Here is a 27135-nt window from a genome sequence, read left to right on the forward strand (position 1 = left end):
TGATGCTCATGAGACCAGCGGCCGTTACAGACACGGGACACACCTCTCAGGGTACTGCATATACAGTCTTTATTAGCAGACTCGACCACGTCAGGAACACCAAAGCAGCAAGCAAAAGGGAAAAGGTACTTAATAACAATGGCAAGTGTCAACCTTTTTTGTTCAGCTGGTTTGAGGTCTGGTTTTGTTTGTTTCAGGGCTTTGTTTGTTTTCTTCAACTGAATTGTTCTCGGAAAATTACTTATTAAATAAAAAAATAAAAGGGCCTTCCCTTCACCTCCCCTGGACCCCGAGGCACGTATCCCGGTGACGCACTGCTGATACTTGACTCAGTCAACACTCATAAAGGATGTCACTTCTGGCAAATACCATGGGGGGTGGGGGGTTTGGGTTTTCCCCTTTGTTTAACTTTTAAACTGTTGGCTCTTCCAGTTTAAACTGTATCATTCCATTTGGTACTCCAACGTTTCCCACCTCCTGAGCAACAACTTGGCAAGGCACAACAGCTGGTCTTACATAAAGAAAGGGCAGATTAGTCTGCGAGAGGTACACAAACAAAGCTCGCGTGAAAAGAAAAGCTGGACAGAAAAAAAAAATTAGTTCTGCAAGAAAACTATTTAATGTCTTATATGTATTTGGTAGCAGAACTGGTAATATTAGTAAAATAGCTTTTTATCTCCTTAGAAGCATGCAACTTCCAAACTCATATGGTTAACCACACAGTCAAAATAAATTATGAAAAGCAGGTTAAGTCATTTTCTTACCACGGCTCCTGCCGATAGAATTATTACTTAGCATCACAAATGTGCTACTTCCAACTCACATACAACACCGCGTGACAGTACTGGGTTACGCTGGTACTAGCAGTTGCATTTCCGCTCACACCAGCCTGCTAATGAACTCTAAAATCCGGAGCCTGAGTGTGCACATCAAATGCTCCATAGTGCACCAGGTCTTCTTCTCAAGAGACAAACTGCTTCAAAAGCATGTTTTACTCAAAACTTGCCTTGTGCAACATCGCTGTTAAATCCAATACAACAACTGTCTTTCTTCAGTAATTTTAGTCATTAAAGAGAGAAGCAGCCAGCACAGTTACCACTACCTGAGTAATACCGACCTCCATCCTGAAGTCGCTGGAAACAGACCATATGTGGACAACAAACGTTACCTACCTCATACTTCTGTTACACAAGAGGATCAAAATTATCTTCCTACAAATCAGAACTAATTACAGCTTTTAGTACACACATTTATACTGTGGGTGATTTTTCTAGAGTAACCTCCGCAGAACTGCAAAAGAATACCTGACGCTGCAGACCACTCTGAGCTAAGCAGGGAAGGAATGCTGTCTCACCAGGAGCGTAGTTTAAACTAGAAATACAGAAAGCCATGCAGGATTTTTGATTAGCAAGTCCCAAAGATGACACTGTAGAGTATATGCAGACCGAGTCAACATGCCTTCTGTAGATGGATACACCAAGTTTGTACATGATACACAGTAGCGGGATGTGAAGCTGCACCCACCAGCAGATCCGAACACAGAAGAGAGCACAGACCCTCCCCAGTATTTTTAAGCCCGCAGCTCTTTAATCTGCACTGGGAGAACCACTGAGCATCAAGGGCTCACATTTTCCTAAAATTGGGTTCTGCACCGTCCACGGAGAAAGAGCCTAACGTTTTATGAGGCGTGACAAACAAAGTCCTGTTAACTTCCTGGGAAGGAGTTCCCTCCTTGGGATGCAGCTCTACAATTTTAAAGCTTTTCAAACTCTTTATACAAATGAAAAGATGAAGTTAAAAATGTAAACATATAAAATCTTAAAATTCCTTTTATGTTACGTAGAACTAGATATACGCACATATAGGTTTTTTTAAAATCTGAACCAAGTCCATTGTCACCCCCCTCTAGATATAAAGTCAAGGTCTTGCTTGCTTTATCCTTTCAAATATATTTCAGACCTCGCTGAAAAACTCTGCCCAAGATAAATCTGTGTAAATAGTTGTAACTGTGTACAAGTCAGGTTTCCTCATGACTTCAAAAGCAAAATTTAAGCGCATTTTTTCTGTAAAGGTTTAAAGTGATACAGCTCAGGAAACACTGCCAAGCTGCGATCGAGAAACTTCTCGATCAAGATCAATCCTCCTATGACTAATTTATATGAATATATACTTGTACGAAATGCTAACTGAAGAACTGACAAAAAGCAGTGTACTTTTATTGAACTGCACGTTATAGAGAAGACTCAATATAAAAGTTGGTGGGTTTTTTCTTTAAAAAGACAAATACTTTTCTGCTTGTTGCCCTCAGTTTGCCATCAGTCAAGAGCTCTTGTTTCCACAGGAAACAGCGGCAATGAGAAGAGGCCAAACCACAGCGATCTGGCAGGACAACGTAACACCTCCCCACAGAATGGAAGATCAGAAAGATTGCAACCTGCAATAAGACAGGAGTTATCATTTCCACTGGAAACAAGCACAACCACTACTGAGAAGTCAGGAGAACTTGCCAGCTTTTCCTCCCCGATACAGAAGCAAGACAGCAAAGAAGATGCCAAAAAGCTACTTGATCACAGGGATCGGGGGGGGATTAAAAAAAAAAATCAGATGATGTATTAAACAACAACTGAATAAAACTTCAGACCGGATATCAGGAAAGTTTGAAATCAGTGAGCTACAATATTTTCATTTCAGTTTCTCTTTTGTGAATTAATTCAAATTTATAATCTCTAAAGCATTAAGGAAAAAAATCATCCCGAGTTAGATGTGTACCTGTAGACAAAAACCAAGAAAAAATTCCTAAACTGGAAGACTTGAGAGAGGACAAACTCCCCTTGGAAACTAAAGCACAGTATTCTCAACAGGTTGTCCTTCTTCCAAAACAGCAGACTGTTGGTCAATCAATACTGTGGCACTCGTTTTTTTACAAAACATTAGAATTAAGTATTCCTCATGTAGTCAGCCCACACACGTTAGGGGTTTTTCAAAGTATGTTTAAACCGTAACAATAAGATGACACTGGATTCTTTAACAGTTACTACTAAAACAGACAATAATTCTGCAAAAGCTGACATAATGGGGAGGAGAGAAAGAAAATGAAAAAATAAAATCAGAATTCCATAACTGTGTTTTGTTAAAGCCATCAGACTGGCAATTCATTTGAACATGCATCCCCATTTTCTTCGGCATTACTCTTTTGCTCACTCTTGTACGTGGAAAGGAATAAGTTTTCTATCTGAGTCAGGAACTCTTCAGCAATGAAGCAGTTTGTTACCTTGCCCAAAGTCTTCCTCATGCACTCCAAAAGCTAGTCAAAAGAAAGAAGATTCTTTTTTTTAATTGTCAGTTTTCCTGAGTTTATTTTTTTTCCCCTTCTAGCCAGTAAGTTTTCCAAAACTATTCTGATTTATTTATTTAGGATTAACATTACAGAAAGCGTTCAACTGTACAATATATGTTCTAAAAAGGAACAGTCACACAAGAACACATGGGTGATTTAAAACCAATTACACAACAGCTAAATTCAAGAGTATTCTACCAAGTCAATTTTAGATTTAAGTTGTTTGTAAGTAAAGTCATGTTGAGAGGGAAAGAAAAATTAGAAGTGGGTAATTATTGTGTACGTGTTTTCTGTTTATGTCTTTAGCTTTGGGCAGATTTTCTGTCTTGTTTGTGCAATTAATGTTACAGCTGTAGTTATTTAGAACTTGCTAGCAATGACTACGCTGACTGGAAAATTAAAGTTGTCACTTATGCATGAGCAGCACGGCACAGCACTGCCTTCCTGATCGAACAAAGGACTAGGAAGCCCAGATCTGCCCTTGAAATACAGGCAGCTCTCACCACTGAAGGCATACAACACTCAACCATGATTAATTTGCCATCCGTTCTCCTCCAAACAGAGGTTAAAACTCAGTATCTGCACTTAACCGCTGCCCCCAACCCTCTCAAACGAGCACTCTGATTTTCACCGTGTGCTTAACTACATAAGCTGCACCACAGAAGTCATTTTTTGTGATTAGTTTACCTCTCCGATTTGTAAAAATGTAACTTCAGGTGACTTCTGCTGATAGAAAGCAAATTTGTATTTGAAAAAAAAATTAAATTAAAAAAGCTAAAAGTAGAAAACTTACTTTCTGCAAACAAGTCAGGTCAGAATCTCTATGAAAAATTTTATCCATGGGGACGCTGCTGTTGGAAGAAAAACAAATAGTAGTGCTGTCAAAAGCAGCCACACACCTTTACTAAAACATCAATATAAACATGCAAGAATTCTAAACTGGCTATTCTTTATAACAGAAGGAGACATATACCTATGGCAGAATCTGTATTTTTCAATTATCCACCTCGTTTTTTCAAATACTAATTCCCACTGAGGTTCCTCCAGCATCTGCTGTACTTCGAATTTGTAGGGCAGGCCTGTAATCAATTGAACATGGTCATTCAGTGTTGCTGGTACACTCAGCTTTTTTTCTTGTTTAGTTCTAAACGCAACCCCTTCCTTCCCCATCACCATTCATAATTTATTCCTGCCTGCAGAAGGCTGCAGCTCTGTTACTTGCCAGTGTTAAGGAGATTAAAGTAAAAGTCTGACGCATTTCGGATTCCAAACTTCATTTTGGTGGAGCAGGGAACAAACTTGTTCTCCTCCCTGCCCTCGCCAATTCCTCACGCCATAAGGAAGCCCACAGAAACCAACAATGTAACAGAAAAATGGTGAAATAAATTGAGTTTTTACAACTTAGTCCCATTTTCGTACTCTAAGAGCTATGTGGTTAAGTGAATAAAAAAGGTGGGGTTTTTCATGTATGAACTGGCTGATGAAGCGGCTGACTATTGTTCCAGATTTCAGAGGAATTTTTCTCCTAAAGGAAGAAATTCTAGTTTATTGCAGGTGGGGGAAGAGGAATTTTGAAAGTATTCCAAAGGAACACCAGAGTATTACTTGCAGAACACGATTCAGTTACCAAAAATCACGACGAAAGAGAGTGTAAATTTCAGTAAGTCATTAAAAATAAATTAAGAAAAAGCCTTTCCAAGAGCGTAATAATTTAATGAGATGAAACGCATGCTTTCCAACTAGACCTCAGGGTACGCAAAAAGAGAGCAATAAATACAATTTGCTATTTGAACACATCTCAAATGTGAAAAGCATTCAACGCGGAATGCGTTTTTAACTATTTATGGCTCATATGAAATACTCATTCTTATTCATTTGCGGAGTGTATAGTTCTATCCACTGCTGCCACGCTGTAATTTTTCTAAAGAGCCAGAGGAGACACCATTTTGTAACAAGCTGGTTTCAGGAGAGAGACATAAATATGAAGTCCTCTCAGACAATCAAGATGAAGTTTCTACGTAGTTTACCCCCACACCATGAGGGCGGGATGCATGGGGGATGCGGGCGAGATCAGGGGACTGTCAGTACGGCGAACAGGGAGTATTGCACAGATGTGGCCACCACTTCGCTTCCCCTGGGAGGAGGAAGCAAGCCTCCAGGCAGATGGTCTCCCTTGTGTACTTCCACAGGAAAAAACAAGAGGAGGAACTGTTGGCTCACACGGCCTCTGCTATTGCCTTGCCAAGGAAACTGGAAACCTTGGAGTCTGGATGCAAAAATCGTGACAAACAGGTGGAGGGAGGAGGAGAGCGAAGAGGCAGCTACCATAACCATAGACTGTTATCATGGGAATTCTCACATTAGGGAAGGAGATCTGATCACTTGAAACACCATAAATTTTGTGCGATACGTTCTTAACTCTTCAAGAAGGGAAATCACCCCTTTTTCATGAAACGCCAGTGATATTTTTAATCAAGAATTTGTTTGCTTCAGTTGGGATTCATGCCAGCACACCGTTTCATCTTTCCCATCTTGTGCTTTCCTGGACAGCTGGCAAGTTTGATCCTTTGACCTTCTGACTGCAAAGTTACTCAAATAAGGATTTTTGGCCGCTAGAGCTGCCAATTCTTTGGTATTACACTTCTGTCTCCTTGATCAGAGGATCTGTTCAGAATTCTGTTACACAGCAAAGTCTACGCAATACACGCAGAGCGGGTTTCTCAGCTGTTCATACGGATACTGTGTGTAAACAACCCCAACCCCTGTCCCAAACCTTTAATTTCTTTCACAGATTGTGGGAAATGTTAATACAGAAAAATAATCTTCTATTTATACCTATTTATTCTTGTCATGACAGCACAGACTACTTGCAGGATTACTCTAAGTGAAATTCCTGGTTCTGTACAGCAGAAGTTACCAGCATAAATCTACAAATACCTGTTTCTCAAGTTCAAGAACAGACAAAGTTTCTCCTCTTAGTATCCAAAAGGAAAAGAAAAATGAAGTCAGTGGATAAAATATTGATACTTACGGTAGGAACCATCAGAACTGATCTCGTCACTAATGACTAGACAAGTAATCTGGGAATATGGAAGAGGATTATTTCGGTTGTAAGGACTTATAATCATTCCAATGAACATGGCACCACCCCTGGAGAAATAACTCTAGAAAATACAAAAACACACACAAAAAAAAGACACATACAAGAAATACAACCTTTTTCAGAACAGCATTCTGACATTACAAATGAATTAATGTCAATTTATCAATAAACTGATTTTAAGATGCATTACAGTGAAAATGGTATTTGATCATAAATGCCAGAGAGGCTTTAGGGTGGTTGGTTGGGGTGGGGTTTTTTTTTCCTATTTATTTATTTTGAATGTACACACCAACAAGTACCTGGTATTTAGCTTGAGTGTCAATATCTCGTATGGAGGGGTTGGGGTCAAAGGCCGGGTGGGAATGGTACCACCCGATAACACTGTACCCTCTGGCAGCCAGCGTTTCCGAGGCCTGCGTCTGAGATACGGGATCCATCTCGCACTGCAGTCCTGTACTGAGACTATTGCACGGCTCTGCTGCACAAACCTGTTAAAAAGGTCTCCAGATGGATAAATGCAAGAAATCTCCATCAGTTCAATAAAACTTAAAGAATTTTAAAAGTCATATACCAGATCTTCCTCATGACAGAGGACAGGCCATCACTTGAACATAAGCGTAACTCTTAACATTCAAGACTACAACAATTAACTTCAACTTTCATATATTTAAGTTGTTGCCCTTCAGAAGTAATATTTACATCTATTCAAATTATATGTATTATCATAACAGTTTTAGTATTTTAGAGAAAACATAAGAAGACAAACACTTACTTCTACAATTTTATCAGCTTCAGAGTATCTTCCACCTAGCAGCCCTATTACTTCTGCCATAGATACATGAGAGTGCTAAAATGATATTAAACAGTAATTAAAGTCCAAGTGGTATCATTTCTCCTAGTTTCCCTCTGCAGACAACAGAATACATTGGCTTCACAGCTGCAAGGGAGTAACTTCTCAATGACAAACAGAAGGAAAACTTAGGACAGCTAGGGATTCTCAAATACCCAGTGTTTCCACTTAAAGCAAACAGAAAAGATTACGCTTGCTTATTATATACACGTTACACAAATACACTATACACTTCCATACATGCAGCAATGGTAGCTTTAAATACTGAACCCTGTGCAACGCTGAACAACTGCACAAATGTTGGTACAACCTCTTGTTCTTAAGATCAAACAGCACCAAAAACAACAACCACCCCCCCACATTGCTCTATAAACACAACATCAATTCCCAGACTAGTAGAAAATTAATGTACAGGATTTCAAAATGGCAGTCTATTGCAGAAAGTAGCTTTAAGCGAATTATATTTCAAGTATGACAGACTGTAGTAGGTAGTAACACTCTTACTAGGTTTTCTAGAGGGTAAATGGTTGTACATTAAGCACAATATAAAAAAACCCCATGCATCTTTAGGGGTTTTTAATCTTTATTTAATACTAGATTCTCGCTTTAGGTCTGAATGCAAAGTACTGCATTTCTCAAATTTCTGGTGCTGCCCATTAAAAAACAAAACCACAACACAACATATACATCATAGCTTTTTAAAAGACAAAGCTTAATCCTCACCAAATCCATTATTAAAAGTGCTTCGGAAGACACTTTCACTTGAAAAGGTTCCTGAAGTGATAAACACAATAATGAGTATAAGAAAAGTACCGTAAATAATAAAGCATTCTTGATTATTCACTCATGGGTACATACCTGTTTTTCTTCAGTGAACAAACAGCACGGTATCAGCTGAAAGGGATCAAAGGAACTATAAAATGAAAGAAAATTTCTCTAAAGATGTAGGACAATGAGGGAACGTTTCAAGTTTTCCACTGTCTCCTTGGCAGAGGAGGAATAATCTTGGGTTTTTTACTGGATTTTCCCATCCCATACTAGGATGACTTCCACCAAGTACAGAAACTTCACTACCCACACTCATGAATTTCCATATGAAACATTCAAACTGCACGTGTTATTTCAGACCATAACACATATTAATCATCTGCGGCGTTCCAGCCTGACACTATGCAAGACATTTTTTTCACTTCTAGAAGACCTATGTTTAAACATGATGTACATCAAATAATACCTTTTTATTTGTCTCGAACCTTTAGAAGATTTTGCAGGTTTCAGTTTTTCTTCCTCTCTTCTTCTTGCTAATTCTTCGGCCGATAGATGCTAAAAAAATTTTAAAAAATTAACTCTACCTTAATGTCTTAAGTGCTCTTTCAGTAGTGATTGCAAAACCAGCCCAGAATAAATTCTTAACACCAGCATCCTCTCGAGATGCTGTCGATTTGCGTTACAGGACTACCCGAGCCAGTGGGCAATAGCCCTAGCAGAATTGAGCAGTGTGAAAGTAATGACCGTCAGAGATCTAGTCCACAAGACGCCCGCTGAGAGAATTATTACATTCTCCAAGTCAATGAAATTCAGTAAAATCACAGCCTGTACAGCAAATCATGCACAAATGCAAGTGTGATTGGCGAAGGAGAAAATCCACCCTTACAATCCATGCCCAGAATTTCTCATGACCCTTCGTTAGGGGTGTTTTCAAACTAAATTTCCATCCAAATATGTATTTTGCAGAAAGTGTTGGAATTACTAACCACAGTTACTCAAAAACAGGTATGGTGTTATAACATTATGGATTGTTACAGATACTCATGACTGAAGGTTGCAAATATAAGTGGGTTTCTAGACAGCAAAACCAGTATGTTTCCAGTTCTTCACTTTTTGTATAATTTGAAATTGTAGGAATGAACAAGTGGATATTTTCTTTCCGAGTCTTCTATGAAATATTTAAACTTGCACGATTTTTCTAAGGACTTAATAAACCACAGTATTTCTGGGGATATTGCTATACCCAGAATGTTAAGACTCAATCACGTGCATTATAAACACAAAGAAACCATACAGGACTGAAAAAATAACATTTACACGTCATTCTCCTATCCCCTACTGTTAGCTTTAGTAAGGCAGTTAACTGAAAACAAAGGGTCATGAAATCTCCCACAAGACAAGGCGAAGAGCTTTATGGGCATAGAAGAGTGAAGGGCACTACACGCTCACAACAGGAACACCTTTGCAAACACCGAAGTACATTTGGATTTATCAGCAGCATAAAGATGTAACAGCTGCTACATCATTTTCAAATTATTGCTTCCACAAAGAGAGGTTAAGTACCTATTACACAACTGTTTCCCTTACCTATTTGATGCAACACCACCTGCTAGCAGTTAGTCAGAATTAATTCTTTAAGGAAAGTTTAAAAAACAGAAGGGTTACCTCAAATGTTTGTCCTTCCAAATCCTTTGCATCACACCAGTTTCCCCAAGGGTCTCGCACGCGCCGTCTTCTTGTACGCTGCAGCAAGCAAATCAACGTCAGTCAAGGTTCTTACTCCTGAAAAAACTGCTTCACTTCATCAGCCGTAAGAACATTGTCCAAAAGGCTACTGCCACACAAATGTTACTGACACTATGACATATTTCCAGAAAAGAAAGAACACCCTGGAGTCCTGCAGAATGAAGTAGTTCACCATCTGTCATGAAACACCTCAGTGAAATTTTTGGGTTTTAAGCCTGTAAACCATAACACCTGGTTGATGTTCCATGGATCATCAACATTTCTGACAGCAACAGCACATTATTATCCAGCTCTGATTTATAGCTCAGACAATACAAAAAGCTATAAACCCAGTATGTTTACATCTAGTGTACATTACAGTTCTTTACATTTCAATTTATTTTTTTTAGTGGGATTGATTTAGTTATCCTCTCACCAATCGATTTATATTGCTGTGAAGAAGTACTTTAAAAATGCTACGTTAAATGTGAATATGAAAATTAAACCTGGCAGGCCTTGGTAGTTCATGTGGTTATAAATGCGTTACCATCGTACTTAACTGTGTGCATAAGGCTCTCTGTAAGCCATATCATATACCTACCGTACCTAACAGTTAAAATGGAAGCAAGTTAATTACATACTACCACTGCAATCCAGTAGTTTCTGGCTAATTCAGGCTAACAGATTACAGAGAGGTGGGGAGGAACGGGTGAGGGCTGAGGGAAAAGACTGAAACACAGTCGTAGTGAAGTACCTGAACAGAAATCAAGCGTGTAAGATAGCAGACATTAGGGCAGACACCTCTCAGACAGCAGAACTTTTACTCAGACTGACACTCAAATTACAGGGCATACCAATGAAACTGCAAACTGAACGAGAGGAAGATGTTTCCTGACATGCCCTAGCTTGAAAATGAGAAGACCTCCTTCACACTGAATGCTTTCTGCTGCCCACCGCCCCTTTACCAGAACGTACCATGGATTGCAAGCGCTGAGCAAGCTGGTATGCCTCCACTGTGTCTTTGCCTTCTTTGGATCGTGTTTTATCAGCTGGTTGGGGCCGGTTATAGACAGCCTGTTCTACAAGATACAGAAGAGAGATGCACTGTGCTTCAGTAAAGTATGTAGCCACTTACTACTGCTACAGACCCAAGAATGACATAGGTAAGACATTAACAACAAATGCCATAAAGAAAAAAGCAACAAAAAGCCCACAGTGAATAGACACCTCTTGGTCACATTACTGACTGATGATATAGCCCTCGCCCACTACCACAGCATTTTTAAGACAGGAAAACCTCCTTCCTTATTGTTATTTTTAGTAACATTTACTTCAGACGAAATGTATCTGCAGGACATTGCTACTCTCCTAGGTGACTGTCATTCAGCTTCAGACCAAAATCAACCCAGAGACTCTAAAACTACATATAAGTTTTATAATTTACATATAAATATTTTATAACTCTATGTTACAGGTGTACATATATGCTTTTAACATATCACCTAATTTTAATGTTTGAATCTTGTAAAAAAACTAGCCCTGAGGATGAAGACATTGGTTTTTATTTAGGAAGCAGTTATAATTCAGTTGGCAAAAAGAAACAAAACTTGAATTCTGTCATATGTGGAAGGAGGGCAGAATTTCAGATACAGCAAGTATCAGGAAAAAAATCCACCAGACAAAGAAAAGAACAAAACAAAAAAAATGCAGCTGGCGTGTGGTAAACAGGGGGCGGGGGGTGGGGGGAAGAGGAAGCAAAGAGAAAAGGTCTTGTGTAAAACCAAAAATCCATAATCTTGTAAGCAGGTTACAAACTCCTTAAGATTTTCAAAGGTCATGAGAGACAATCTTCTCAGAAAGTCCTTCCTAGTAAGGATTACTGCGTATCCTTCTGTGTCAGCAGTACACCCTAACATTAAGTAGTCCTTCAACATTAGCACCAAAATGGGCTATGGCCATATAGGCTGGAACACAAATATACTAAACACAGTCCAAAGAAAGATTGTCTTCTTCACAACTTAAATGTAACAACAAGTACTATTTAAGACATTAAGAGTACAGAGAATTTGGAAGATTATCCACATGGATACTTGATTCTGATACAGTGCAGTCATCCATGCTTCAATGAAGTGAACTTACGACTTTTCTTTTAAAGACACATCTACTAACCTTAACGTTTAGCCTTCACATGAAAACATTCATTTTAATAAAAAAACCCCTGACAGTCAAACAAGAGATGCGTTCTGAATTGATTCCAATAAAAATATCTTTACCACAGCCAAAGTTAATTGCTCCTATTAATTCCAAGTAGGTGTGGATCCGTCCAATGCAATTAACATCACCGCAGTTCTTCAGGCCTGGACGTACAGAAGTCTTATTCAGGTATTTGGGTTTACATCTCTCCCTAAAATAAAGCATAGCACACTGTCAAATAGTAAAACAAATCATGGAAGGAGGAAGGAATTGTGTGGCTTAAGCTGAGGCTAAGAGGAGCCACTGAAGTGTTTTTTTTCCTTCCACAATGCACACCACTGTGCAGGGCAATCACAGCAAAAAAAGAAACTTCACAAAACGCAATTTATTTTAGGGTTATTCACACACATCCGTAATTATGCAGAGTGAAACTTATGTCCCATGTGTTAAAATAAACTCTTTGACATGACTGGTGCCAGGAAGCAATGAATTACTTGGAAGTTAAACTGATAGAATGTATTCATTAGATTAGTTTAAATAGCTCATATAATCACAGGATTCCTCGATGTAATAAATAAACCTGTTTTCACTCTTTATGCACTTATTACTTGCTTTTAAACTGATACTGAATTGTTTCAGCTCAACACTTCTCTGGTACGGAATTCTAGAGTTTCTCTGCAACTAGAATAAGCTGTCAATACACAAGATAAGTGAACAAGGGCAGAGTTAAACTCAGCAATTCTGCCTACTTAAAAGCAAGCTAACAGACACAAGCATGCAGAACTGAACTGCTAATAGAATAACCTGTGTATTGAACTGGCTCCCACAAATCACTACAGTTCCTTAAACTGATTCTTTGAAGATGGAATATAAAATATTCAAGTGTGCAAGCACTACTCCAAACTGATTCTTAATTTGAAGCATTATTTTGGTCAACATTATTGGCTCTAGCACAGACTATTTCTTCTAGCTGCCCTTCTGTAAAGGCAGTACCTACAATGCTACAGACCTCATTACCGAATTAATTTAATCAGTTATTTTGAGGAACGATTTATTAAAACCATATATGCATTTTTACAAGACGATAAAAATTGTAATAAATTAACATAACTAAAATGGATGCAGCCTGTTCTGGTATAGGACACTACTCATTTTCATAACACTTTAAAGTATTTTTATTTTTTAGCTTCCAGAATGCCAGAAAAAAAACCTGGGAAGACTCAAAAGAAGCATTAATAATCAGAGCTGTTCACTGGCAATCTTTATAATGCCACCATAAAATTAATTTTACTCTTTTCAGAAGCAAGCTGTGAGTACTAAGCAGTGTTTTAACTACAACAAAGCAGGACACAAGTCATCCTCACCACTTACTTCAATAAACGTAATTATTGCATCTTACCATTGATCCAAAATATAATTCCTAATTTTCAAATAACGCTCTGGTGTTTTGGCCTGCCGCCCTTCAAAAAATTCAGGAATAGCTTGCTTTTCTTCTTCCAGAATGATGCTTCTGTCAACCTCCACTTCTTGATCAGGTGGCTTAAGCTCCTCTGCTTCTTCTTGATGATCCTCATCCACTTGGCAGGGAGAAGGAAAAAGCAATCCATTATCAGCCAGGTCTCTCTGTTCCTCATTAAGCTCCTGGTCAGTTACCGGTCTAGTACCACGAGATGTTACTAGTCTGCCTTGTTCAGCTTTCTCAATAAAATTATTGTATTGGTGGTAATCTAAACTCACAGATTTATCACCATTCAGGTGCTGAGAACATGTTGCAGCGACACCTGGAAATACTAAGGCATCCACTGTATCTTGCTTGGTATGTTGAGGATCTTCTTTAGGTAAAGAAGCTGCAGAACTGTGTCCCACAGGTGAAAAAGCGTGTTCCACTCCCTTTGTTTCTTCAACTGGACTTTTTGAAATAGATGATTCAGATTTTCCAGTTTCTTGCTGGAAGGTAGGAGAAAGTATTTCATCCATGTCATCAGTTATGTCTACTTCCTCATCATCTGACAACTTCTCAATTTTCACGGCATTCAGATTGGGGTCTGCACGGCCTCTCAAGACCCCAGATGACCATGCTTCTACCCTTATCCCATCTTCAATGGGAAGGCTGCTCCCACGCTGACTTTGCTCTTCTTTTTGAGAGTCACCATTTTTTGCCTTAGGAAAATACAAAGTATTTTTAGGAGGGAAAAACAAAACGATCCCCTCTGACTCCCAAATAATTGGAACTATTTTACTTGAACAGCAGATAATCTGAAGCGTTTCTTCCTCATCTCATCCTTTTGATACATTTTAATCTATCACAATTGACTTCTACACAGCATTATAGGTATACTTCTAGCCCAAGCGTGAATTAGTATGTATTTCTATTCAAATGAAAATAAATCATTAATAATCAAATAAACCTAAACAGTAGTAATTCCTTCTTAAAACTCTCCCTAAGTCTCAAATAAGGCTAAAGCTAAAACTACAACACACAGCTGTATAGTGGAAAACAAGTATTTTCAGACGAACGACCAACAGCATAAGAGACTACAAGTGTATACATTTATTTATTTATACCAACAATAAAAATAATGAAGCCATTCTAGGAATTTGCAATCAATTCTGACTTCATATTTAAGTCTGCAAATAAGCATATTCCATTTCTCTGAATATGGGAATAAATAGAGTACATACTTTTAGCAGCAGTACCTTGAGAAGACAGATTTAAACCAAGCTATGTGTACAACAGCACACTTGCCCAACAGCCCTTTTGCTAATACAGAGATAACGCTGCTTACCTTGTTCTTAAAATACTGCCGAGCATAGCTCTTTACTTGTAGAACAGTACGACTTCCAATCAACTTGGCAATTTTCGTCCACCGGCGGCCAAACTTCACCTAGCACAACAAAGCACATTTAAGTTACCCAAACTGTAACATACCAGACACTGCACTTTATGTGTCAAAAGAGTTTAAAAACTCAATTATTCAATTCAAAAAATTCAAAAAAATACATACAAATGTACAAACAGTAACACAAACCCACGGTAAAGAACCTCACTATCCATATTGTACCAAGAAAACTGCATCCAACAGTAGGAATTATAGCTATTCTGCCTGACTAGATGATCATCTTCACCCAGCTGAAGTACATGGTGAATTTTGCTGCCTACTAACCCAAGGAATTCTACTGAAACAAATTTGTGCTTGACAAAGCAAACACTCCACACTGTACCACCATATACTCTAAAAACCTTACAACAGTAGTTAAAGGACTTAACTTTATTAGCTGATTGGCCTCAAGAACACATTATATTTCCTGTAGTTAACTAAAGCATTATGATTGTAAAATCCATAAAGCTGTGTACTTGAAATAGTTTGTGATCTCAAATTGTAATCAGCCCCACATGAACAAAATCTGGTAAACAAAATCATCTTGGGGGGGGATTCATCAATATAAGTCTGATTTATCATTACAGCCTTTGTAGATGGCAATTATTTTTACACACTAGAAGTATAAAAGCAGAAACAGATAAATAAAACATGCTTATTTATATTAAATATAATTTTATTTAAGATAAACTAATGACTTCTATTCAAAATACTACCTATATAAAGAAACTTACCAGTCCTTGTTCAAACAGTTCTTTCTCTTCAGACGTCCACTTCAACGAGTAGCTAGCTGATTTTGCAGGTGATCGCACCCTTGAAAAACAGGAAGCAGAAGTTAGTGCTTTCTTAAAAACATGTATTCTCAAATCCCAGCAACTGAAGGCAACTTCTGACAGGAAGACTACTCCCCATCTTCGGTAAAACTCAAGGTAAACGTGAATGTGACTGATAAATAAAATATTGAGAATTATGTCAGCATCTCCATCACAAAGGAAGATGGCAAGGCAACACAATATTCACCAGCAACTAATGGTATAGAAATACACAGAAGCAGCAAACAGAAAAGTTCAGGCAAGAAAGCTGACTAGAATTAACAAGGTTTTTTTTCAGAAGGACCACTGTGCTACAAAAACCAAAATAGTTTACTACAAGCCAGTTACTACAGACGGCAATATTTCTTTGCATTGAAAGGTCTCTTAACCAAATTTGCACAGCCAAACAGAAAGGAACTAAGGAACTGTAAGGTTTGGGGTTTTTTTTAAGTAGTATCTGTTAACTTAATAAAAAACAGATGCCACACTTAAAAATGCAACACACTCATTAAAATGTACATACATGACTTTTCCAGTTTTCTTATGTGGGCTGCAAATAAAAAAAAAGTGAAAATAAAAATTAATAATTGTGATGCTGTTGTGTATCTCAGCAAACCACCTTATTCTGGAAGGATTTTTCATTTCTTCTCATCCAACTGATAATTTTTGCCAGAACACAGCTTACCTTTTCATAGATCTTTTCTCCACTTCCTTTTGATTGAGCCATATTTTTTCAGAAAGTGATTTATTAGATAAATAATATCTGAAATAGTTAAGTTTTCAAAACATCAGAGATATTTGTACACATGAAAATTCTAATAATCATATAAATTACACTGGTTCATAATTATTCAGCATGTAGAAGCAAATATGCACTGCTTTCAAAACTGAAATAAACTAGTAGAAGTGTGTGAAATGGTCTAACGCACAAGGAAGTGACATTTGACTTCTGAATCCCCACACTCATTTTACCTGCAGTAAACTGGGTATCCTGTTTCTACAACAGGATTTCTCTTTTTTGTCTTAGAATATAAATAAAGTAATTTTCATTGTGCTGGTACCTTATCTACTTTCAAATTAAGTCTCAATAATTCATTCTATTAGGAAAACTAATTGCTTTATTTTCTTGTTTCTCTATTACTGTATATTATTACACGCAACTTCAAAAAGAGCATGAAAATAAATTAGCCCATGATTTCTATTACTATAACCTACCTAGCAGCTGGCAAGGCCAACTTAAGCCATAGAGGCTACTACTGGTAAGACTAATTAAGCAAACACTGCTTAAAAAAAGAGAAAAATAAAAAGCAGCAGCTCCTCATTCCTGTTTTCATCTTGCACACTGGCAGAAGTATGAATGATGCCAGACAAAAATCAGACAGTAAACCAGCCCAAGTGAAGAACAATTCAGCAAAAAGAACTAGCTATTTTTAGCCAGATCAGCTATTTGATCAGGTTCACTATGAAGCCACACAAATAGCCGCATCAGCACAACACCAGAGGTGGCACTGAACAAGCAGTGGAAGTGGGGACAAATATTGCTGGTTTTGGTGCCAGCGCCAGCTTAAGTCTACAAGCTTTGGACTGATTTTCTGAAGAATCAGAAGCATCAGAGGAAGCTTCAGGTAGCTAGATGATTAATTCAGGGGTCCTCCCTGATTTCTGCAGTCTACCTACAAGATGACAGTGCTTCAGTGATCTTAAGAAAAGGTTCGTCCAGTTCCTTTGGAAACAGGGTGTTTTTTGTTGTTCTACGGAAAAACATACAAGCAAACTGGCAAAAGGATACTCTTCTTCCATCAACATTTTCTCAATGACAGCCCTGTTTTCTTCACTAATGCTGCTATCCAACGTCCATGGCTGCAAACAATGCAAGTACGTTTTAATACTTGAATTCTGTCATGTGTTACTTGAGCATCAAGAATCAATACATAACAGGACTGCTTAAAAACCTGAAAGACCAGATACATGGAGAGAAGAGAATGGAGGAAACAGAAGTTCTGATAACCTTGCTAGAAGTACCATTCATTTAGAAAATACTTACGAGACTGTTGTCAGTTCTCCAAGATGAATCAAGATAATGATCCTGCAGCAGGCCTGAAGCTGTGTTTTCATCATCTCTGAAAAAAATTCCAGCATTCAAAACAACGCAAACATATTCAAACAAAATTAACACTGTCAGAGTTAAAAAAAAGATACAGTAGATAACAACAACATTAACAGAAGATGACAGAACTAGGTATTAAAACTAAATTATTATATTGCAGACTTATATAACGTTACCCTCTTATTGTATTCCATTAGATGCAGCATAAATCCCCCCTTCAGTAAATCATCTTTTTTAGTAATCTCAGTAGCAACTCCTCACCTATCTCACTGCGGACTGTACAAGACACCAGTGAAACCCTGAATAGTAAAAATTCTCATCCAGAAAAACTAAAAGCAAAAGTGACTATGTAAAAATACACACATGAAAGAAAACAGAATTTTATGGACAAATAAAGAACTGCATTTTTGAATATTAGAAGTTTTATTGAGTTGTATTATCTCCACGTGACATTTCTGCTTTTTTCCCCCAATAAGGTAAAACCACCCTGTTCTTAAGACAAACCTGTTTTCTTCCCGAGGAAAGCTCATACTTACATGAGGTTTAATAGAATCCTACTGTACAGGGTTGTTAGTGCTCTGAGGGACTTCAGATCGTACTTGATCTTTTCTGTAAATAACTACTTATTAGTTTTAGAAATTTGTCACCGATTAAGGTCATTGATCAACTGTCTCCTACTTTAATGCAGCATAAAATCTCCTTAGTAATTCACGTAATTACTCGTTTTCAAAAATCTTTTGCTTCTAGAACATTCAGACTTCTCTAAAGACTCGTTAGCCCTATATCCCTTCCAATGCTAGTAAATTAAACTCAGCTGCTACTCCAAACCGCTTTGCATCAGCAGTTCAAACCCCTCTTTAGAGGTAAGGATAAATCCCCATGTACAGCCAGAAACCAACACAAGTCCTGTTTGTTGTATTTTGGAGCATGTCGAGAGATGGGCCAGATGAGGAGTGCCCTTTGGCCAGCAGTCCACCTCCTGCGGTGGCAGGTGCTGCGCTAGGATAGCGTGCGAGCGGCCACTGCCTCTGGCACAATCCCTCAGCCTCTCCCAGCCTGTGTAATAGCCAGGTTTGGAGTTACAGCTGCTTCACTCACTTCGGCACGTTTACAGACCCCTTACCATGATGTTGTCCAACCAGTTTTCTGAACCTTCCCACGTCCAGCTGTCTGAACCCTCTGTGCCCACAAGTTCACCACCCGTTATGCCACGCAGGTTCTTCCTTCGGGCTGTGTATCCCAAAGGATTCTCCCAGCACTCCCACCGAGCGCCCCCATTTCGCGGGCCGCAGGGCCCACGGCGCCGGCTCTGCACTCACCTCAGCGGCTCCGCAGGCCCCGCGGCCCCCGCTCTGCCCGGTGACGCTCCACACCGCCACCCCCGCGCCCCGGGGCCCCTCAGCGAGACCCCTGGGTCTCTCCCCCGAGGCGGAGGGAAGGCCCGACGGCGGCCGGGACCCCGGGCAGCACCTCAGAAAGTGGCAGGCCCCCCCGCCGCCTCCTCAGGCTAACTGCCGCCGCGCTCGCACAAACCCTGCCCGCCGCAGGAGGAAGGGGCAGCGCTACCGCCGCGGCAGAGCTACCAGCTCACCAAACGGCCCTCACTCACCCGGGCGCCGTCTCTCCAGGCACAGCTGCCGGGTCCCCTTCGATATCCACCTCCAGCTCCTCAGCAGCCGCCGCCATGACACCGGCCCCGACGATCTCGCGAGACGCGGCGGCGGCGGTTGGGCGGGAACGGGGCGCGGCGCGTGCGCGGTAGCCCTTGGTGAAGCCGCGCCCTGAGGAGAAGCCGGGGCGGAGGCGGAGAGATGGCGCAGGGGTAGGCGGGGCGCGCCGAGGGCAGCTGAGGGCGAGCGCGGGGGAGAGGGGTGGGTGTCAGGCAGGCATGGGGGAGCGCGGGGGCCTGCGGGGGGAGGAAGAGCAGGGCTGCGGCAGAGGGAGGTCGGAACCCGCCCAGGCCGCTGTCGCCGGGGGGTCAGTCCCGTGAGGGTGGGCCGCCCTGCCTCAGGGCCGCGGGGCGGCGGGACCCGTCCGGCAGTCGCCTGTCCCGGCTGGCGGCGCTTTAGCCAGCTGCCCGCGGCGAGCCCGGCCCGGCCTGGCTGAAGAGGGACCCTGTGGCGGTGCATCGTGCCGCAGGTGTCGGTGTTTCTGGCCTCTGTGTGCCTCCCAGCGTGCGGTTGTGGCTTTTCGTTCATCTGGAAGGTGACAGCAGCGGGATGTTGTGTGGGTCGGGTTGAAGTGTTGTAAATACAGCTATAAAAATCACAGGTTTACTCTCATACGCTCTTAAGTCTGTCTTTCACCTCACAAGAAGTATTTGGCCCTTCGTGGTAACTGGCCTTCTAATCGTGTACTGAAGGGAGGTGTGAAGAGCCAGGAGGGCTGATTATCGCTGTGTAGAAAATGACCACAGAGAATCTTCCATCGACTCAAGAAAGCTTTTCTGTTTTAAGAGATGACAATACGAGTATTTTGAACCAATAAACTCTGTTGCAACCTTTTTATTCTGAACATCTTTGTGCTGGAATTGATTTGAAGGTGAAATTAATAAACAGCAAATATGATTGTTTTCATTATCTCTACTTCAAAACACAAAATCTAGACATACCATTGCATGAGGAAAATCTAGACATAGCATTGCATGAGGAAAGACAGAAAAATAATTGTTACAATCTCAGGATCTGTCAATGCCATGTCATAGGGTATAATACAGAAATGTCTAAAGAGGGTCCAGTCCAATACTGAACCGTAGAATGGTTTGGGTTAGAAGGGACCTTAAAGATCATCTAGTCCCAACACCCTGCCATGGGCAGGGACGTAATGGTGTTATTAGACATCATGGCATTAGGAGAGTTCTGAGCACGCACTACTCCTCTAGTTGGTTTATACCAAGCCTCTTGGTAGGATTTATTAGCATGGGGAATGAATCTAGTAAAGCTAGAACAGAGCAACCCCACACTTGTAAATTTGCAGGGAGATGTCTTCTGATCTCCAATTAGCTCAGAGAGCAATACTGTAATAAGCATAGGTAGAGGAATGAAGGCAGTAGGTTGATTAACATTGATAATATGCAGCTGTAGCCTTGCTTCGAAGGCAGTGGGTTGGTTGACATGGAAGATGTGCAGCTGTAGCTCATTCCGCTAATAGCCCTGAGGAGTGTGGGAGGGGAGGCTGGATGGAGGAGGAGCCTGGAGAAGGAAGAACGCAGAGGTAGCAGAGACAAGGAGCTGAGTGATCTGGCCTCAGGACTATAGAGAAAGGGCATGGACAGTAGAACCTGACTGATGGTAAAGTCTTTTGTCACTCACTGGCTTGTTTGTGCTGCGGCAATTGGTGCCCCATGTGAGGCAAACTGATTTGGACTAAAATTACAACAAGCATAAACCAAGCTAATACTATATTACCTCAGGAGAGCCAGTGCTGTTCAGCTCTTTGCTACCCTGCTTCTCCTTTGGTTCAGTTACAGCTGTGGAATAAGTTGGATCAGCTCAGGCATACAACCCTGGAGCAGGCATGCATGGCTGGACTGAAAGGGAGAGCAAATCGATCTCTTTTTGACAGCACCTTTGCAGTTAGGTCTGCACAAGCTAAACAAAACTAGTGTTATCGACTCCAACATCTCTATGCTCTATATCCTTAAGGATGCAGATGTCTCCTTATTCATAATAGATGGCTTTATAAAATTTGATTTTACCAAACAATGCTTAACTAAGCTACCTATACAAGCTAATAGCCACATATATATAAAAAGTTATTTTGCATCTTTTTTTCTGTAAATCTTTATTTCTACTAGTGGATGTCATACACAATGAGTTTAAGACTGGTGCTTTTTAAATAGGTTCCAAGTATGAGATTCGTGAGAGAAGCAAAAGGCTAATCAATACTTAGAAGTTCAACACTGTCTTTAAGATCCTTTTTTTCCATGGCCTGCTTTGATTGTTAACTCTGACTGCCCTAGCAGAATTCTTAATCATACTGGGCAAAAGTACTATCCAAATTACATTGAGAGAGAATTCTGCATTTAAATTTAGAAGTCTTTTCTTTACATCTTCATTTTGTTATTAACATTTTCTTTTTCAAAAGTGTTACAATTTGAGCCTGATTTTCTGTTTTATTACATTCTGCTACTTGCAATGGGGTCTTTTTGAGACTATTAGCAGCTAGTAAGTTTGCTTTATCTCCTTGTGACCAGTTTATGAGGGAATTTACAGCATTAAAATGACCAGCCTTGCACGCACAATGCAATGGGGTATTCTTGCTGCTGTCTAAGGCATTAATGACCGCCCCGTGGCTCAGCAATAGATTTATCAAGTCGCTGTGTCCATATTCCGCTGCGGTATGCAGTGCAGTCTTTCTCCAAATGTTTCTATCATCAATATTTTTATTTTTCCCTGATGTCAGAAGAATTTTTATGATCTCTGTGTTTCCTTTAATGGCTGCATAGTGCATTGGAGTGCATCCATCCATGTCCTTAACTCCACATCTTCCCTGTCTAGCTAACAGAACTTTCACGACACTGAGATGTCCTCTCAGAGCTGCAGCGTGCAGGGGAGTCTTTTTCTCTTTGTCTTGTGTGTTGGGGTCCGCTTTGGCGTTCAGAAGCATCTCTACCATTGTTTTGTCTCCTCTTTCAGCAGCAAAATGTAAAGGGGATTTTGACTGCTTATCCTTAACGTTAACATGGGCTTTGTGGTGCAACAGTTGTTGGGCAACATCAGTGTTACCTCTTCGACTTGCAATATGCAGGGGAGTAACAAACTCATTAGTGACAGCGTCAATTTTGGCCCCAGCATTAACTAAAAGGCCAACTAATGCTCCTTTATTATGAAGTGCAGCAACGTGGAGTGGGGTTTCATTGGCTTGGTTCATAAGGTTAGTTTCCATCCCTTTGTGCAGAAGCAGATTTACGATGGAAGCAGCCCCAGCTTGAACTGCAAGATGCAAAGCTGTGTCTGAAGCAGGAGTCTTTATTCCAAAGTTTGCTCCTTTTTCGATGAGAACTTTTGCTGATTCAAATTTGCCTGTTTCACATGCCAGGAGTAAAGGAGTATACTGCATTTCATTGTAAACGTTTATATCTGTACCTCTGTCAATTACAGCTGCTACGATTCCATGCAGATTTTTCTGTACAGCTCTAAAAAGAGCTGACTCCATTATGTCAGATGACAAATCTTTAGAATATTCTAGTAGTGTTTTGAAGATGGATGGGTGGTTGCTGTTGAAGGCTCTTTCGACCATGTTGGAATCAACACTGGCTCCAGCTGCTAGCAGTACTTTCGCAGTATTTTCAGACCCCTGAGAAACAGCGTAACTGAGAGCAGTCCATCCTTTTTCATCCTTTCCATCAGTGGAGGCACCAGCCTTTAAAAGCATTTTTGCCACACTGCTCTCATCTTTAAGAGCTGCCATGTGCAAAAAGTTGTGCTGGTTCCTATAGCTTCTTGCCTCTTCTTTCAGGAACATCTTCAATATGTGACTGTGGTTATTCTGTGCAGCCAAATGAAGTGGTGTCTTGCCTTCTGCATCCGAACCGTACATAAAAGCGCCATGTCGGAGAAGCACTTTCACTGCATCACCATGGCCTTTCTCAGCAGCCCTGTGCAGTGGTGTTCTGCCTTCCTTGTCCTTCACATCTATCTTTGCACCTTTGCTGATCAAGTACTCCATTATCGTTAGATGTCCATTGGCGGCTGCAACATGCAGAAGTGTTTCTCTTGAAGAGTTTAGTGCATTTATATCATTATCTTTCAATGTTTTCTCTAACTCAGAAAGATAGCCTTTAGCAACTGCATCAAAGACGCCAACATCAGCAGAATTTTTTCTAGGTTTTGCTGCCCTTGAAAGTTGAGTTTCTGCTTTTTCCTTCTTAATAGCCCATTCTTGATTTTTTCTTCTAGGACTGTGGTTTTTTTCCTGGTGCCATTCACTGCTATTTTCAAACCAAAACTTGTCTTTTTCGAGTAAATATCCAATCAGTTGCCTTCTAGCATCTCCAATGCTTTCATTTACTTCACTGACATATTTTCTCATCTTGCTGTAAAGTTTTGGCTCCACTTGCTTTAAACATGGGTAAAAAAAGAGCCTGCAGGCTCGTTCACCTTGAGAAATCAGTATGTCTAAAATTCGTGAGTTCTTTTCTGTTCGTGTCCTGTAGAAATTCATGACCATCTTTTTTTCTGGGCTAAAAATACCATTGTCTATCAGCCAGTTCAGAAGATGGTCTGGGTCGTTTATGCCTTCTGCCAGCTCTTCTTTTTTAGTCCTTAGGACTTCAATTGCATATGGATTTGTAAACAGGTTAGTTGTATGCATGATCATGTTGATAATCAGAACATGAATTGAGCTATTTGGTGTTTGAAGTTATATGTGAAATAGCAAAGCAGGCTCACATCGTTTTACACATTTTTTTTTAGAACTATCAATCAACAACTGTTGCAGTTCAGTGATAAATCTTTAAAGAATGAAAAGGAAATAAAAACTCCCTCACCTTCGGTTTTCTAGTTGTTAGAAGTCCTTTGATCTTCTCTGTTCTTCCTTAGCAACAAGTGAAGTTTAATAACAAAACAAAAATCTGTGATATGTAAAGATATTCCACTTGGAAGACTTCTTCCAGATTTTTTATGCATAATTATGAAAGAAAATAATTTTGTGAATCTGATATTTGCATAGAAGATATTTGTTTATCAAGTTCCTCGGTTCCTCTGGCAAGCTGATTTTTGTAGGTGCCTAGATGACCAGTCTATTAAACGTGACAAAAGAAAATTCACAGCATAGTTACTGTTGCCATGATTACGTACCTTGTATGATCTTAAATGAAAGAGTACACATTGCCAGCTGTGTAGGTGAAAGCCCTATAATATAATGAAATGAAAACATGAAGACCTAGATAAAAATAAACTGTGTAAGCAGCTAGTTATAAAAAGTGATCCAGCCTTTCTAATATGAGTTACAACTTCAGTCTATGAGGTATATTTAACTTAAAGGCTGTTTAGCTTGTCATTCCTGCTGTAACCTGGAGTCTGTCTGGAACTTCATTCTTTTACGTGAGGTGGATTAAGGTGTGTGATTCAGTATGCAGCATTTTAAGTGTAATTAAATAGAGTTTCTAATCTGTGAGTATGTATAGTTTTCAATATGGGTGTAGGACCTTTGAATCTAGCTGTAATTAATTTAACTTATTGGTGTTAAAATTCCTCCTGGAGAGAAGGAAATAAAATATTAATCATCTACACATTTTGAAACCAATTGAGAGAGAAATTGATATTAGAGTTCTGTAAGAGCTAGAAGTAAAAATGAGCTGAAAAGCTGAAAGCTTGACCTTATTTAAGCAAATGGCACATTTTGCCATCTGTTTCTTAGTTCAGTGCCCTTTCTGTTGGGTCCTGCTGCCTTTGCATGTATTTTCTTTAACAGCATGTACAATGTGACTGATAAGATTTTTAATTTTTTTCTGTTGACTTTAGTTTTATAAGATTGCAAAGCTTACTCTATTAAAAAAAAAAAAAAGTTTTATTGAAGAAATAGCCAGGAAAGGCAAGACTTTTAATATATATTTTGAAAGCCAGCCAGTTACCAAGTCAGCAAATTTGGCAGCCAATTTAAGAGCCCAGTAATTCCTCTGAAATGCAAAGAAGGGCACTACACCAAGAACAGCAAAACCTTTGTCATTTAGCTAAGGATTGTTAATGCATAACATGGAAAACTATGGTTTATTGTTGGGAGTTAGGAGGTCTGAACTGTGTTCCCAAATCTGCGTGACTGGGCCTGTGATCTGCAAGTTATTTAGTCTTCAGATTTGACTTCAAGTAGTGAAAATCTATTCATGGCTTGAGTAAATTAATAGTCCTTACTTAAAGTTTGGTGAAACGGGATCTTTATGTCATCATTATTATTGTTCCCATGCAAAACAGAGATAGCAATACTTGATATCTTCACAAGAAAGTTTTGAGTTCTGGCAATGGAGAATGTTTTGTGAGTGCTGAGCAGTATCGTTAATGCAGACAGGACAAGAATTTTTGGAACTCCTGAAAAATTTAGAAACAGAAATTGTGATATTCTTTACGAGTCTGTTAGTATGACAGTAATGTCCTAGTGTTCTGAATACAGAAATTTTACTAGTAAACAGTACAAATGAAGGGGTGCAGTACTCCTAACTGGCCTTGAGGAGGAACATTTGAACAATATATGCAGGCAGCATCTCTTTCAGAGTCGCTGTGGGACTTTATTTTGGCAAAATAATATGCAGCAAATTACTTGTTACTAGATGCAAATCAGCCTTCAAAATATAATAATCATTTTTTTTAAAAAAGGTTTAATTATGAGTATGTGACTTATTAGGAAATTCTGTCTTAAAACAAGAATCACATTTGACCATAAGATTTTGGAAGCTTGCATGGAGTTATGTTTAGAAACTATGTTTTAAAAGCTTTTATCTTTTAATTAATATTTTAACTAGTTTTAGAATTAAGCTTTTGTTCCAACAATGACTTTAAACAAAAGATTAAAAACCCAAACGGTTGAGAAGAGATTTGGAATTGGCTATTTGAAGCATTCTTTTTGTTTATATTTTTTAAACTTATTAGCTCTATTTATTTGACATGTAAATGTTTTAAAGAAGGGAAATATATTAAAGTTCCACATCTCTTCTCCTTTGATTAAGTGCATGAGACCATAAACATGTGGGATCACCAGGAAGCTCTTCATTAAAAATAACAACGGCAAAATTTAATATTACTGAATATCTAAGAAAAGAAATAAATTGGAGAGAGGAAGAGGCAAATTTTTGGCCTTCTTTGTTGTCTTTTACATTTATTTGTTTTCTGAGAGGCATAATGTGGTTTTTCTTCTTGCTAAGTACTTCACAATCCACTTTTATTTCCGCTGGCTTCTTTAGCTCTGTGTATCCAAGGACTGTTCCTTATTACGTTATTTTGAGAAAAAAGTGGTGGCGGTTGCTTCCATCTTTGTCAGATAGCACTTAAGGATCTTTGTGTTCTGCAGTACGGGTGTATAGCAGATAAGCTTTTATATGCATTGAGGAAATGGTATGTTTTAGGCTAGAAGGATGTAGTAAAGAATTGTGATTGGTACTAGTGCAGGTTCAGCTTCAGCAGTGTCATCCACGAATCTTCACACTCTAGGTGTGCTGATTGTATTTTAAGTCAGTGTGTTGTCAAGAAGCCTGTAGTGAATACATAGTTGTGACAGAGAAATACTGGAAATGTTCACATAGACCACTTAAGCTCTAATATCATTGTTAAATGCAGGAGGAAGACTCTGTGTACAGGTAAGACTACCTTAATTCAGCTAGATCTACATATACTCAGCACCGACTTTGTGGGAGGATATTCAGCTGAAA

At 39.5% G+C, this 27135-nt stretch overlaps 3 protein-coding genes across 7 annotated transcripts in view; 1 reads left to right on the plus strand and 2 right to left on the minus strand.

The window, feature by feature from the left end:
- Positions 1–46: 46 nt before the first annotated feature.
- On the minus strand, positions 47–19590 carry MYSM1 (Myb like, SWIRM and MPN domains 1). 2 transcript variants are annotated; one of them, XM_055814950.1, is made up of 20 exons: positions 19384–19513; positions 17712–17787; positions 17457–17527; positions 16353–16430; positions 16191–16217; positions 15590–15668; positions 14763–14861; positions 13376–14136; positions 12057–12187; positions 10759–10862; positions 9724–9801; positions 8525–8613; positions 8149–8203; positions 8014–8064; positions 7213–7287; positions 6740–6928; positions 6369–6501; positions 4311–4416; positions 4131–4188; positions 47–3304 (listed from the first exon to the last, which is right to left on the minus strand). In XM_055814950.1, exons 1-20 carry the CDS (start codon positions 19458–19460, stop codon positions 3140–3142), a joined length of 2502 nt encoding a protein of 833 aa, XP_055670925.1. In that variant the 5' UTR covers positions 19461–19513; the 3' UTR covers positions 47–3139. The 2 variants fall into 2 exon arrangements, with proteins under 2 accessions (XP_055670925.1, XP_055670926.1); XM_055814951.1 differs by lacking the exon at positions 7213–7287 and having other exon boundaries at positions 19384–19590.
- Positions 19575–27135, plus strand: part of FGGY (FGGY carbohydrate kinase domain containing) — a 325638-nt gene continuing 318077 nt past the window's right edge. The window contains exon 1 of one of the 4 annotated variants that reach the window (XM_055814962.1): positions 19575–19596. The gene's annotated coding sequence lies outside the window, so the exon portion shown is untranslated. The remainder of the gene's footprint in view (positions 19597–27135) is intronic. The other 3 variants (XM_055814957.1, XM_055814958.1, XM_055814963.1) reach the window with 3 other exon arrangements.
- LOC129785226 (CARD- and ANK-domain containing inflammasome adapter protein-like) lies at positions 21807–24089 on the minus strand. Its single transcript, XM_055814952.1, has one exon. It carries the CDS (start codon positions 24087–24089, stop codon positions 21828–21830), a length of 2262 nt encoding a protein of 753 aa, XP_055670927.1. The 3' UTR covers positions 21807–21827.

Source organism: Falco peregrinus, chromosome 10 (assembly GCF_023634155.1).
Source record: "Falco peregrinus isolate bFalPer1 chromosome 10, bFalPer1.pri, whole genome shotgun sequence".
In the NCBI taxonomy this organism is placed as follows: Eukaryota; Metazoa; Chordata; class Aves; order Falconiformes; family Falconidae; genus Falco; species Falco peregrinus.

Excerpts from the sequence above, each read along its gene's own strand:
- LOC129785226 (XM_055814952.1), bottom strand. The coding sequence starts at position 24,089 with ATGCATACAACTAACCTGTTTACAAATCCATATGCAATTGAAGTCCTA.
- MYSM1 (XM_055814950.1), bottom strand. The coding sequence starts at position 19,460 with ATGGCGGCGGCTGCTGAGGAGCTGGAGGTGGATATCGAAGGGGACCCG. Across the intron at positions 16,431-17,456 it reads AAAATGTTGATGGAAGAAGA|ATATTATTTATCTAATAAAT; the intron begins GTATCCTTTTGC and ends TAACTATTTCAG. Across the intron at positions 14,862-15,589 it reads AACTGTTTGAACAAGGACTG|GTGAAGTTTGGCCGCCGGTG; the intron begins GTAAGTTTCTTT and ends TTGTTGTGCTAG.